This window comes from Ambystoma mexicanum, chromosome 3p, assembly GCF_040938575.1.
Source record: "Ambystoma mexicanum isolate Mex_15411 chromosome 3p, UKY_AmexF1_1, whole genome shotgun sequence".
Classification (NCBI taxonomy): Eukaryota; Metazoa; Chordata; class Amphibia; order Caudata; family Ambystomatidae; genus Ambystoma; species Ambystoma mexicanum.
This window is the reverse complement of record NC_090925.1, coordinates 724505959-724519132: the sequence shown is the minus strand read 5'-3', so window position 1 is coordinate 724519132 and position 13174 is coordinate 724505959. Positions and strand designations below refer to the sequence as shown.

General features: G+C 46.1%; 1 protein-coding gene across 1 annotated transcript; it reads right to left on the bottom strand.

The window, feature by feature from the left end:
• Positions 1–523: 523 nt before the first annotated feature.
• Positions 524–844, bottom strand: LOC138579946 (deoxyuridine 5'-triphosphate nucleotidohydrolase-like). The gene has a single exon (XM_069650169.1). It carries the CDS (start codon positions 842–844, stop codon positions 524–526), a length of 321 nt encoding a protein of 106 aa, XP_069506270.1.
• Positions 845–13174: the final 12330 nt, after the last annotated feature.

Here is a 13174-nt window from a genome sequence, read left to right as displayed (position 1 = left end):
AGAGCAAAACACCACGGCCATGTTCACAACGGTTCCTCAAACAACCACGGTACAGTGCAGCCGAATCGTGTCTGGCAACATGGTAACGTCAAAGACGTTAGTCGTCATCCAGATCATCAGAGTCGGATGTACAATGGAGACATTCGCACACATCTTTTTGCATGACCCTCCCAAATGGACTCCATGCAAATCCACAAGTGCACACACCACACACAGGGTCTGGAAGAAAATAAAATGACAAAAAAAACAAGATATCAGTGAAGTACATGACTCACATAAATAACATTTGTGGCACCATTTCCTCTTTCGCGGTTCCATCACTAGAACAACCTGATCCTTTCCTGCTGCAATTACATCTGCTGGAAACAGCGGGTCACTAGGTTTCTCAACCCAAACTTTTCCCCCCCGGAATCATTTTGTCTGATGAGCCAAAACCTTTGTCCCAACATGCAGTTACCACGGTGGGCGGCTCTCCTTTTTCTATCATGGATAATTTTACAGGAATGATAATCAGATGAGCCACTCAATCTCCTTTATGAATTGGTAACATTTTCTCTACACTATTGATCAGAATTACTTTTATTTCTCCCTGATTATCTGCATCCACAATCCCTCCCAGTACCTGGATCCCACTCAATGCTAAGCCAGATCTAGGGGCCATCAATCCCATATGTTCTGATGGAATCTGCACACCAATTCCAGTGTCAACAACAATGATCCCTCTTGGTTCAAGTCTGATCTCCTCCATAGCATGCAAAGCCACCACTGCAGACTCTGGTGTCACTCGATAAGGAGCTAGAGCCCCAGGTAATATTTCCCAGTACATCAATGTTTTAAATGCCATGTTCGGTTTCCTTTGTATAGCTGGCGTTAACATTCGCATTAATGGAGTTTCACCATTTGCAATTGGTCTGTTATTTAACACTTGCACTGCATCCAAAAAATGCATTCATGCCACCCTTTCAGGTTACCACTCCCAGTCTTTCACAACTGTTTTTTCAACAAACCATTTATTCTCTCAATCAATCCAAAAGCCTCGGGGTGTTAAGGGACATGGAAAATACATTCAATGCCCTTCTCCTGACAAAAGTCCTGAATCAGCTTTCCTTTAAAATGTGACCCATTGTCACTTTGAATCTGTAAAGGTACACAGATACTGCCACTTGATCTAACAATTTAATGGTATTCAACTGCGTAGCTCTTTTGCATGGTAATATCATCAAGTATCCTGAATATGTGTCCACAATCGTACACACATAATGACATCCTCTGCTGATTGGTATCAGACTGATATAATCGATTATTTGTCCAGGTAATTAACCTCGCTTCAATGTGCCTTGAATCATATGTGGAATAAATATTTGTTTCTGATTCTGACACACGGGACATTGCAAAATCACTGTTTTCACTACTTCTAAAGGAACGCTAATTCTTCGATCTTGTTCTCACCTGATAGTAGCCTTTTCTTCAAGATGCCCACTTTTCTGGGATGCCCACTTAGCAATCCCTTCCAGATCATCTTCCTCAGACCTCGCGTCCATAGCTGAAAATTTGGGATGTTCATCTGCAACAGAATTGAACCAACGTTCCAATGAGTCTATCGCTCAATGTGCATCCACATGATGCACTGTCACTTTACCACGCATAAACATTTCGGCAATATCTTGCAACAGTTCTTTTCCCCATAATTCTTTTGCATGAATCTTCCACCCATCCTTCTGCCATGTCGACAGCCAAACAGTCCATTAGCCACAGACCATGAGTCAGTTTACACATAACAATGACCAGGCGCTTCTTGCTTCAATGCCTGACAAACTTCATAAAATTTAGCAAGCTGACTATTCTTTCCCTTTCGTGATGTTGTCAATATTTTCTTAATTTGAGGATTGTACAAAACTGTGTTCCAGTATCGCTCGGTCCCCACATATTTAGCTGAACCATCAGCGAACCAAGCATGTTCAATGTGTTCACTCGTCAAATCCCCATAAGGTACTCCCCATTTTACAGGAGACTCACAGATTTCTGTCCCGTCTGGTGGTTCCAGATCAACTAGCAGAACTCCAGCCATTTGCTCATGTAACTTCGCAATTCCACCCTTCCCTGTTTTGGTACAATCTTGAATGTACCATTTCCATTTAATGATACTAGCCTCTTGAGCATGTCCTATTTGATGTGTTTTAGGAGAGCTCAGTACCCATTGCAAGACCGGAATTTCTGGTTCGATCAGCACATCATGACCCACTGTCATTTGCTCTGTGTTTACAAGAGCCCAATAGCATGCCAACAACTGCTTTTCAAAGGGAGTATATCTGTCACAAGTTTCGGGTAACTTACGACTCCAAAACCCCAAAGGAACACGCTTCCTGTCCTGTTTTTGCTCCAACTGGCATAATTGTCATATACAGACACATTAAATTCAACCTCTCCTACTCTCAACAGCCATAAGTCAAGCACTCTTTGGATCGTATCTTTCGCTAGCTGAAATGCTTTCTCCTGCTCATCACCCCATTCAAAGTCACATTTCTTTCGTGTCACTGTGTAAAGAGGTGCTAGAATCTGTGCCAAATGTGGTATATGCTGTCTCCAAAATCCAAACAACCCTATGATTTGTTGAACTTGTTTCTTATTCACAGGTGTAGTGAACTCAAGAATCTTTTCTTTGGCCCATTATGCCACTGAATTACCAGAAAAATCATGGTCTTGGCTGGACCCTGAATTTTAGTTTAATTAATTTCCCACCCTTCTTTTCTCAGTCCTTCAATAATTACTTCTAGGTGTTTCTGCACGCTCTGCTCATCCTTTCCATGTATCAATATCTCAGCAATATACTGCAAAATCTGTTCAGCAAGATTGCACGGTATCTTATCCAAATGCTCTACCACCAGCCGGTGACAAATAGTCAGACTGTGCACGTATCCCATAGGCAAACATTGAAACCTATACTGCCTCCCATTCCAAGAAAATGCAAACTGCTCTTGACACTCTTTTGCAATTGGCACGGTAAAAAAAATGCATTTGCCAAATGTATCACCACATATCAAGTTCCCTCAAACTTTTGCACATTCTCGATCAGAGTAACGGTATCTGGGACTGCAAGTATTAACGAAGGAGTGTACTTATTGAACTCGCGATAATCCAAAATCATTCAGTAACTTCCATCTGGTTTCCTAACCAGCCAGACCGGATTGTTCCAAGCCGTAGTGTCAGGACGTAACACACCCACTTCAACTTATCCCTTGATTGTGTCTGATATTTCCTTATGCCCACCAGGAATGTGAAATTGTTTCATCAACTGTCACAAGTCTCTCCCCTTCTCACCTGTTTCTGTTGTGTACTTGCGACCTTCTGGGATTTCTTCTTCTTTACGGTCTGGGATTTGTATAGACCCGAACGCCGCTCTTCGGGGTCCAGCGTGAGAGTAGCGGTTCAGTTTGCAGGAGCGTTCACAAAGACCAGGGTAATTCCAGGAAGTAATTAAGGTACGCTCTGAGGCATGGAGGACCGTGACTCGAGCGCGGAAGGTTTTCCAGGAGATTGGAGAGGGAAGGGAACAGGAGGGGATTCAAGGAACTGGGAACAAGGAATCAAGCGAGAGCCCCGATCGAACTCCGGATAAGCACGTCCGACTACAGGTAGCGGTAGCGTTGAGACGCGCAGAGCCGCGGGGGCGTGTCTCTTTTGTAGGATGAGCAGCGTGGAACGCATAGACTGATCCGGAGCATTCCGTTCCGGGCGGCCATGTTGGAAGGATAACTGCATGCAAACCCCTGTGAGTCAGGGTCCAGGAGGTCCAGAAAGGACGTAGACGACGGTTCATGACAGTATGCCTCCTCTGGAAACCAGCTCCTCCGGGTTTGCCCGGATGGATCAGATGAAATCGTCGAACCAATCTGGGAGCATTCATGTTTGACATGGGTTCCCAGGTACGCTCACTGGAAGGGTGCCCTTTCCACTCAACCAGATATTGTATTTGACCACGTCGATATCTTGAGTCACAAATCCTGGAAACCTCGTATTCCAGTTGATCATTTACAATAACAGGGGTAGATCTAGGAGCTGTTCGGGATGACTGAATATATGGTTTTAACAGAGAAGTGTGAAAGACTGGATCGATTATTTTCCAAGATTCAGGTAACTGAAGTCGAAAGGCCACTGGGTTGATGATTTCTTGTATGGAAAAGGGACCATAGTATCTGGGAGCCAGTTTGTTGGGGCGCAGGTGTCGAGGAAGGAGCTTCGAGGATAACCAAACTTTATCTCCTACTGAATAGGAAAGTCCAGGTCTTCTTTTAGAGTCAGCATAACGTTTGACATCTTCTCAGGACCGTTATAGATGTTCCTTAACCTCCTTATGTACTGTGATGAGGTTTTCGATCCAGGAGTCTACTGCAGGTACTGGAGTAGGATGTGGGAGTATGGAGGGTAGGACAGATGGATGGAATCCTTGACTACAGAAGAAGGGACTGGTCTTGATAGCTGAATGATCTGAATTGTTATAGGCAAATTCAGCCATAGGTATTAGCAGTGACCAATCGTCCTGAACTTTTGTGGCGAAACATCGTAGATACTGTTCGAGGGTCTGTTTCACACGCTCCGTGGCTCCATTGGTTTGTGGATGGTAGCCAGAGGATAAGGCACGTTGGATTCCCAGAATTCGACATACTTGTTTCCAAAACTGAGATATGTACTGAGGTCCTCGGTCTGAAATGATCTTAGAAGGCAACCCATGAAGTCGGAATATGTGTTCCAGGAAAATTCCGGCATGGTCTGATGAGGAAGGTAGTTTGGATAAGGGTGTAAAATGAGCCATATGAGTAAACAAATCAATAGTGACCATGATTGTTGTATAGCCTCTAGAGGGTGGTAATTCCACGATAAAATCAGTGGCAATGAATTCCCAGGGTCTTGTTGGTATTGCTGGTTGGAGTAGGAGTCCGGCTGGCTTCTCATTATCGTGTTTGTTCTGATTGCAAACTGCGCATGTTTGGACATGGATCCTAATATCATCCTTCATCTTGGGCCACCAAAACTGTCTTTGTACTAGATGGAGGGTGTTGGTTATCCCACGATGTCCCGAATGTAAGGTATCATGACATAGACGTGTGATCGTTTGTCTTAGTCCAGGAGTGGGAATGACTAAGCGATTATCTTTGAATAGATACCCGTCCTTAGCTGTGAGATTCCATCTGTTATTTTGCTTGTGCTCCTTCCAGAGGTCTGAAAGTCGAGTTTGGCCTTGGATATTCTCCAGGAGGGTGAGTGCTTGGGCAACAAAGATCGTGTGAGGAAACATCTTTGGAAAGGTCCGATCCTCAGAGTTTTCATAGTCAGGACGTCTGGAAAGGGCATCGGCAATTATGTTTTGTGATCCAGGGACATGATGGATGTGGAACTCATACTGGGCAAAGAAGAAGGCCCAACGGGCCTGACGACTGTTCCTACACTCCAAAGATTGTAGAACTTGAAGATTTTGATGGTCCGTACGGACCTGGACTGGATGTCTAGCTCCCAGGAGTAGATATCGCCATTCTGTGAAGGCTTGGCGGATGGCTAGCAGTTCCTTTTCCAAGACGGAATAATGAGTCTCACTGGGCGTCAGGGTTCGTGAAAGGTAAGCAATGGGGTGTTCCAATTTGTCCTCAAATTCCTGTTTTAGTACTGCTCCTATGGCGTAATTGGATGCATCCGTCTCCACTAGGAATGGCCGGTTAATTTCGGGTTGAGCCAGGATGGGGGCTTGAGTAAACTCTGTCTTTAATCGTTGGAATGCCTTGTCTTGATCTGTAGACCAGAGAAATGGAGCATCTTTCTTCAAGAGAGCAATGATCGGTTGAACAATTTCAGAGAAGGACGGTATGAACTTTCGGTAAAAATTGGCAAGTCCCAGGAAAGATTGAATCTGTTTCACAGATGTGGGAGCCGGCCAAGATAGTATGGCCTTTACCTTTGAAGGATCCATTCCAATTCCTTCTGGACTAAGGACAAATCCTAGGTAATGAACAGAAGTGACGTGAAACAGGCATTTCTCGGGTTCAGCTAGGAGCTTGTGTTGACGTAGTCGTTGTAACACTGCCTTAACATGCTCTTCATGCCTTAGAAGGTCCTTGGAGTTGATCAAGATGTCATCCAGGTAGACAATAACGAAGAGGAACAGCATGTCCGAGAACACCCTATCCATGAAACGTTGAAAAACTGCTGGGGCATTAGCAAGTCCAAAGGGCATGACCAGATTTCAAAATGGCCGAAGGGAGTTCTAAAGGCTGTTTTCCATTCGTCACCTTCCTTTATATGAATGAGATGGTAAGCTCCCCTTAGGTCTAATTTTGTGAAGATTACTGCACCTCTGACTGCTTCCAGGATATCCGAGATGAGGGGTAGAGGATAACGGTCCTTGAGAGTGCACTGATTTAGACCACGGTGGTCCAGACATGGTCTGAGTTCTTTGGTATCTTTCTTTGGAACAAAGAACAATGAAGCACCAGCTGGAGATTTGGACGGGCGTATGGTGCCATTTTCCAGGTTACTATCCAGGTATTCTCAGAGAGCCTTCTTTTCAGGTTCAGATAATATAAACATTCTGCCGAAAGGAATCACAGCTGTGGGTTCGGTATCGATGGCACAATCCTCTGGCCTGTGAGGAGGGAGAGCTTGAACTATCGCGGTCGAAAAAACATCAGAAAAGGCCTGGTAGGCCCTGGGAATCTGGATGATGTTAGAAACGGTGAGTGGACTTTGTTGGTTCTCTTGAAAGTCTCTAGAAGGCTTTGGTAAGGTATCCAGGGATAGGCAGTGAGCCATACAATATTCAGATCCAAGAAACAGTGAGCCGGCTGCCCAGTTGATGTAAGGATTGTGCCTCTGCAGCCAGGGCATTCCAAGAACCATTGGATAATGGGCTGAGTTAATGAGGTCAAATTTGATTCTCTCTTGATGGTGATTGATAGAAAGTAGAATCTCTTTAGTCTGAAGGGTAATGGGTCCTGAGGAAAGAGGCCTTCCATCAATTGCCTCTACTGGTTGCATTGTAACTCGGCTTTCATGTGGAATGTTATGAGCAGTGACCCAATCTTGATCTAGAAATACGCCCATAGCTCCGCAGTCAACCAATGCCAGGATGGGGTAGGATTCTGTCTTGGAAGGCGATAGTAGGGCCTGAAGAACCACAAAGTTATTTTGTCCAGGAGAGTTCAAGGATGGAATTGATGTGGAGAAAACATCTCTCTCCCGACACTGTGCTCCATCTAGGATCGGGAGTTGGCATTTCCCGAATGCCGTAGAGGAGCAATGGGACATCCTCTCACAAGATGTTTATCGGAGGCGCAATACATGCACAGACCAGTATGGATTTGTCGCATCCTTTCTTGAGGGGTAATGGGTCCACGAAAGGCTCCTAGTTGCATAGGTTCTGGGTCCGGGGTAGAAGGAACAGTAGACTCTGCTCTAGGCGCATGTTCTGTGATGGTCTTTTGGAAACTTGCCTTAGACTTCCTCTTCTCTGCTCTTCTTTCCTGGATTCGGAAATCTATCTGTAAGGATAGATCCATAAGAGCCTGGAAGGAGCTTGGGCGGGCCACCGTAGCGAGCTCATCTTTTATTTCTTCGTTCAGCCCCCTTCGGAAGAGTGTAAAACTAGCTTCTAGAGACCAGTCTGCTTCTTTCACAAGTTGTTTGAAACGAGTAACATAGGTGAGCATATCCTGGGACCCTTGTTGAAACTCGAGTAGTCTCTCTTGAGCACTATACACCTGCTCTGGGCGATCAAACATTTCCTTAAGGGCTCTCACAAAACCATCATAGTCATCCAGGAGTGTGTCGCTATTATTGACTAGGGGGGTTGCCCAAGTCAATGCATTTCCAGTGAGGTGTGAGATCATAAAACCCACCTTTGCTCTAGGAGTGGAGAAGTAGTAGGGCTTGAAAGTGAAGTGAACTAAACACGAATCAATGAAGGCGCGTAGAGTCTTGGAAGAACCGTCATACTTGTCCACTATTCCTCCCAATATTACATTTTCTTTGGTTGCAGAATCACGTGATAGAACTAGCTGTTTTAATGCTGCGTTCTCTGCCTTGAGGTTCTGTAGCTCCGTCGTTAATTCCTGCATGCCTCGCATGAGGTCTTGTACGGCGGCTTCCATCTCTGAATCTGTATCGTTTTTAAGGCGTCTCAATCTGTCACAAGTCTCTCCCCTTCTCACCTGTTTCTGTTGTGTACTTGCAACCTTCTGGGATTTCTTCTTCTTTACGGTCCGGGATTTGTATAGACCCGAACGCCGCTCTTCGGCGTCCAGCGTGAGATTAGCGGTTTAGTTTCCAGGAGCGTTCACAAAGTCCAGGTTAATTCCAGGAAGTAATTAAGGTACTCTCGGAGGTACGGAGGACCGTGACTCAAGCGCAGAAAGTTTTCCAGGAGATTGGAGAGGGAAGGGAACAGGAGGGGATTCAAGGAACTGGGAACAAGGAATCAAGCGAGAGCCCCGATCAAACTCCGGCTAAGCACGTCCGACTACAGGTAGCGGTAGCGTTGAGATGCGCAGAGCCACGGGGGCGTGTCTCTTTTGTAGGATGAGCAGCGTGGAACGCATAGACTGATCCGGAGGATTCCGTTCCGGGCGGCCATGTTGGAAGGATAACTGCATGCAAACCCCTGCGATTCAGGGACCAGGAGGTCCAGAAAGGACGTAGACGACGGTTCATGACATCTCCACATATTTTGTGACCAAAGGAACCTGCACTGGGGGCATCTTCAATTTTTCCAAAATGATGGGATACATGTCAATGCACTCACCCCAAACTGATTAATCTTATCTCCTAGTCCTAAAGTCAATCCCTCCAGAATATCAAAGCCAATAATGTATTCAGGAATGGGAGCAATCAACACTTGATATTTATTCCTTCTCAAATTAACAATTTTTATATCAACTTTTGTTTGAACTGCGTTGTCTCTTTCCATGCAAGTCCAATTATAGTAAAATGTCTACCATTAAATCTTGAAGGATTACCATGGATCAATGAGGCCTCCACTCCGGTATTAATCAAAGCTCAAATCTCTTGCGTATTCCCTGATTGCCAGAATAGTTTCACATTCACATGAGGCTGTCTGTCAACCTTAATACGGGCAGACGCTAACAGAGTTTACCACAATCCTATTCGTATTTTGAATGCGTGTATTTGGACTCTGTCTCCAACATCGCACTCACCACTTTTCGCAAGTCAGCACAAGTCGGCTGATATGGTGAAGCCGTCCCAATAGACCCCTCATCCCTCTCCTCTTCAGGCGGCGCAGAAGGGGACTTGAACTCAGCTGTCTTGTTCACATCTTGTCTTTTTACCTGTTTGTACCGCTCTTTCCCTTCAAGCCCTCGCTTTTTATATAGCTAGTACATTTCCCTGGTTTCAATCCCGTCAATGCCTTCTCGTGGCATTCCATCTTTTAGAAGCGCTAAGAACATGTCTTTTCTCGATAAACGAGAATCCCTGCAGTCTGATCTTTTCCCATGCGTCCATTTGTTACTACGCCCGTCTCTCTCTCTCTCTCTCTCACGGGGCCTTTCTTCCACTTTGTTCCATTCCCGCAAGTCTGCTGTCTAATAGCACCGACCACCTCATTAGTTAATTTACCTGTCATCCCCACCAGCAAAGTCATGATTACATTTTTATAAGCCAGTGGAGCAGTTGGAATAATTGTATTTCGAGCTGCAACCAATAATGCCACCGCCCCCATATGTTCTGGGTAATCAATATGGATGGCGTCTTTCATAGTATGCTCCCTAAGTCTTTGGATTGCCTCTCTCGGTGTGTACCACCTCTTTTCCTCTCTAGGCCAGTCTGACGTAATCGGATACTTGCGATTACACCCTTGAGCAGCTAACTGTAACAAGTTGTTTGACAGCGTTGAATCTCTTGCCGGGGCATCAGGAGGCGGCTCTGCACACAATACCTTGTGAATATTAGTCTCATGGGACAATGGCAGAACTCGTGGAGAATCTGTTGAATCCACCAGGAGACCTACCGCACTTCCATCAAATAACCTAACCATTCCTGATAACAGAGACTCACCAGCCCTCTGTTTCAATCGATTCATGATTTCCCGAACTTCTTGTTGAGAATAATCCTCCAATGTTGTCAAATCTACTAGACCACCCCCAGTATTTTGCGGATGTGGCCCAGCTTGTCTACTCATAACCGGTTTAACGGTCACCTCTTTCCTGTCAGGCTCTGGTTTAGACAAGGTTTCTCTGTCTGAACCACTGGCTGAACTAGTGCTGTCAAATACATCCCCCTTCCATTGGTCGGGATCCCAATCAAACCCTGCAGGAGCAATCACTGTTGCCACCTTGCAGGTATTCACTCTCCCTCTTCTCTTTCGCTATTTATATCGGGCAACTCTTACAGCAGCTCGCTCGGCCACTGCCTGATATTTATCTGCCTTATCATGATAGAATTTCATCTGAAGTTGCCGCATTAGCACTATCTGTTTCTCAGCAGCTAGCTCTTTCTCCAACCACAAGACTTTCGACTGCAATTCTACATTCTGCTGATGCATCTTTCTGAATGCATGCAACAAAAAAGAAGAAAAGACCCAACAAATTGCTCTTCTGGGTCCAAGCTTCAGATTCATTTGGTATTTGGCATCAATTTCATCACAAACACCATGCTCATAGCGCCACTGTATTTTGCTTTTCTGACACGTGTAAAGACCTCAGAATTACTCACCCTATTACACGGACCAAAGGTCTTTGGACTCAGTAAGGCAATAACGTACATTTAGACCGGTAATTAGAAAATAATTGGCTCTTCATAGGCCCTTTATTCATATTCCATAAGGGAATAGTTTCTTACCTGTAACTCCATTTCTCCAGCATTGGTATCTTTCATGGATTCACATGCTTAGAATATTCCCCGTCGTCAGGCTGGGAATCCCCGGTACATTATATAGACCCTTTCCCGTAGGAAAACTTTTTCGACGCTTATGCGTCCTATCCACCTCGTTTTGTATCATGCGTGCCCGTACCGTCAGGACGTCATGATATAAATACAGGCCCCGCCCCCGCGCTCCCTCAGATTTCGGCCCCCAAAGTAGTGGGGGAACCGGTTTGCATGTTCAGGGGAGGCAGGTGGGCGCATGTGAATCCATGAAAGATACCAATGCTGGAGAAATGGAGTTACAGGTAAGAAACTATTCCCTTCTCCAGCATTGGATCTTTCATGGATTCACATGCTTAGAATAGATTACATAGCAGTACCACCCCCAAAGAGGAGGCGTGCATGCAAACCCATATACTTTCTTCGCAAAGCCCGTTCCCTATGATCATGTATACATTAGAAATCGTTGACATAGGAAAACGAACCACATACAGTCATAAATTCCACAGGATGCAACCCCTCAGCCGGGGCTTACCTTATTGGAATAGGTGTCGGAGCACCGCCTGTCCCATCCGGGTATCTTCGGCATGTTGCTGCGACAGGCAGTAATGGCGGGTAAAGGTGTGTGTAGCCGCCCAGGTAGCCGCCATGCAGATGTCCCCCAGAGGGACTCCGGCCCACAGTGCCGTCGACGATGCCGCTGCTCTAGTTGAATGAGCTCTTGGCCGTCGTAGAAGAGGTTTCCCTGCCTTGGAATGGCAGTACGAAATAGTAGATGACACCCATCTTGACAGTCCTTGCTTTGAAATGGCTTTTCCTCTAGCACCCAAACCATAGGCCACGAACAGCTGTCTCGTTTCTCTGAACGGTTGCGTACGATGAAGATAAAACTTGAGAGCCCTTTTTACATCCAATGTGTGTAACATGCGCTCCGCTCCCGAGCATGGCTCCGGAAAAAACGTAGGCAACACAATAGAGGAGTGTTTATGGAACACCGAAGGAGCTTTTGGTATGAACTGTGGGTTAGTGGCTAGGACTACCTTGTTCTTGAAAAATCGTAAGTATGGTGGGTCTACCATTAGAGCCTGAACTTCTGAAATACGTCGGGCTGAAGTGATGGCCACCAGGAAGGCCAATTTCCACGACAAAAACTTTAGAGACGATGATGACATTGGCTCAAAAGGAGGCTTCATAAGAGACGTTAAGACCAGATTGAGGCTCCACTCCGGCGGAAATTTCTTCTCTGGAGGGAAACTCCGAAAGAGGCCTTTAAGGAAGTGCTTAATCAGGCGGTCGCTGAACAATGGTGCCGAATGCCGTTTACGAGTAAACCTGGAAATGGCTGCTAGGTGTACTTTTATTGACGATACCGAGAGGCCCTTTTGAGCTAAGAACAGCAAGTATGGAAGGAGCTGTTCCGGCTTAATCGATTGCGGGGCCAAACCTGGTTGATCCTCGCACCATTGACAGAAACTTCTCCATTTGTACGCGTATGAGGCGTTTGTGGAAGGTGCTCTTGCCGCTTGCAGGATACGCCGACAGTCTTCCGGAATCGTTAGCCGACCAAATTCGGCGAAGTCAGGAGCCAGGCCGTCAACTTGAGGCTGTCCGGGTCGTGATGCCAAACGACACCCTCCTGTCGAGACAGAAGGTCGGGGGTCTTCTGGAATCTCATCGGTTCCGCCACCGCTAAGTGTAGCAGGTCTGAAAACTACACCTGTCTGGCCCAGTACGGGGCCACCAGAATTACCCGACATGGGTACCTGAGGATCCATTGCAACGTCCTCCGGACAAGGGGAAATGGAGGGAATGCGTACAGGAATTTGTTCGTCCATGGGAAGGAGAACGCATCCCCCAGTGAGCCCTGCTGAGGCCATCTGCTTGCGTACTGATGGCATTTCCTGTTGTTCTTCGTCGCAAACAAGTCTATGGAAGGGTGTCCCCATTTCTTGAATAGTTGTTGTAGTTGTTGGTCGTTCAGCACCCATTCGTGAACTTCGTTCATTTCTCTGCTGAGGGCATCGGCTTCCACGTTTCTCACGCCTGGTAGGTGGAACGCTAAGATTTTCATGTTGTGTTGCAGGGCCCAATGCCAGATTTTCTGTGCCTCCGTCGATAGGGACCTGGAACGTGTCCCTCCTTGTTTCCTCAAGTAGAACATCGTAGTGGTGTTGTCCGTCATGACACGCACCACCGAGTCCCTCAGTTGAGGAAGAAAAGATTTCAGAGCCCATCGCACTGCTCTCAGTTCTAGCAGGTTGATATGCAGGGAGGACTCCTGCAACGACCACTGGCCTTGTACCTGTAACGT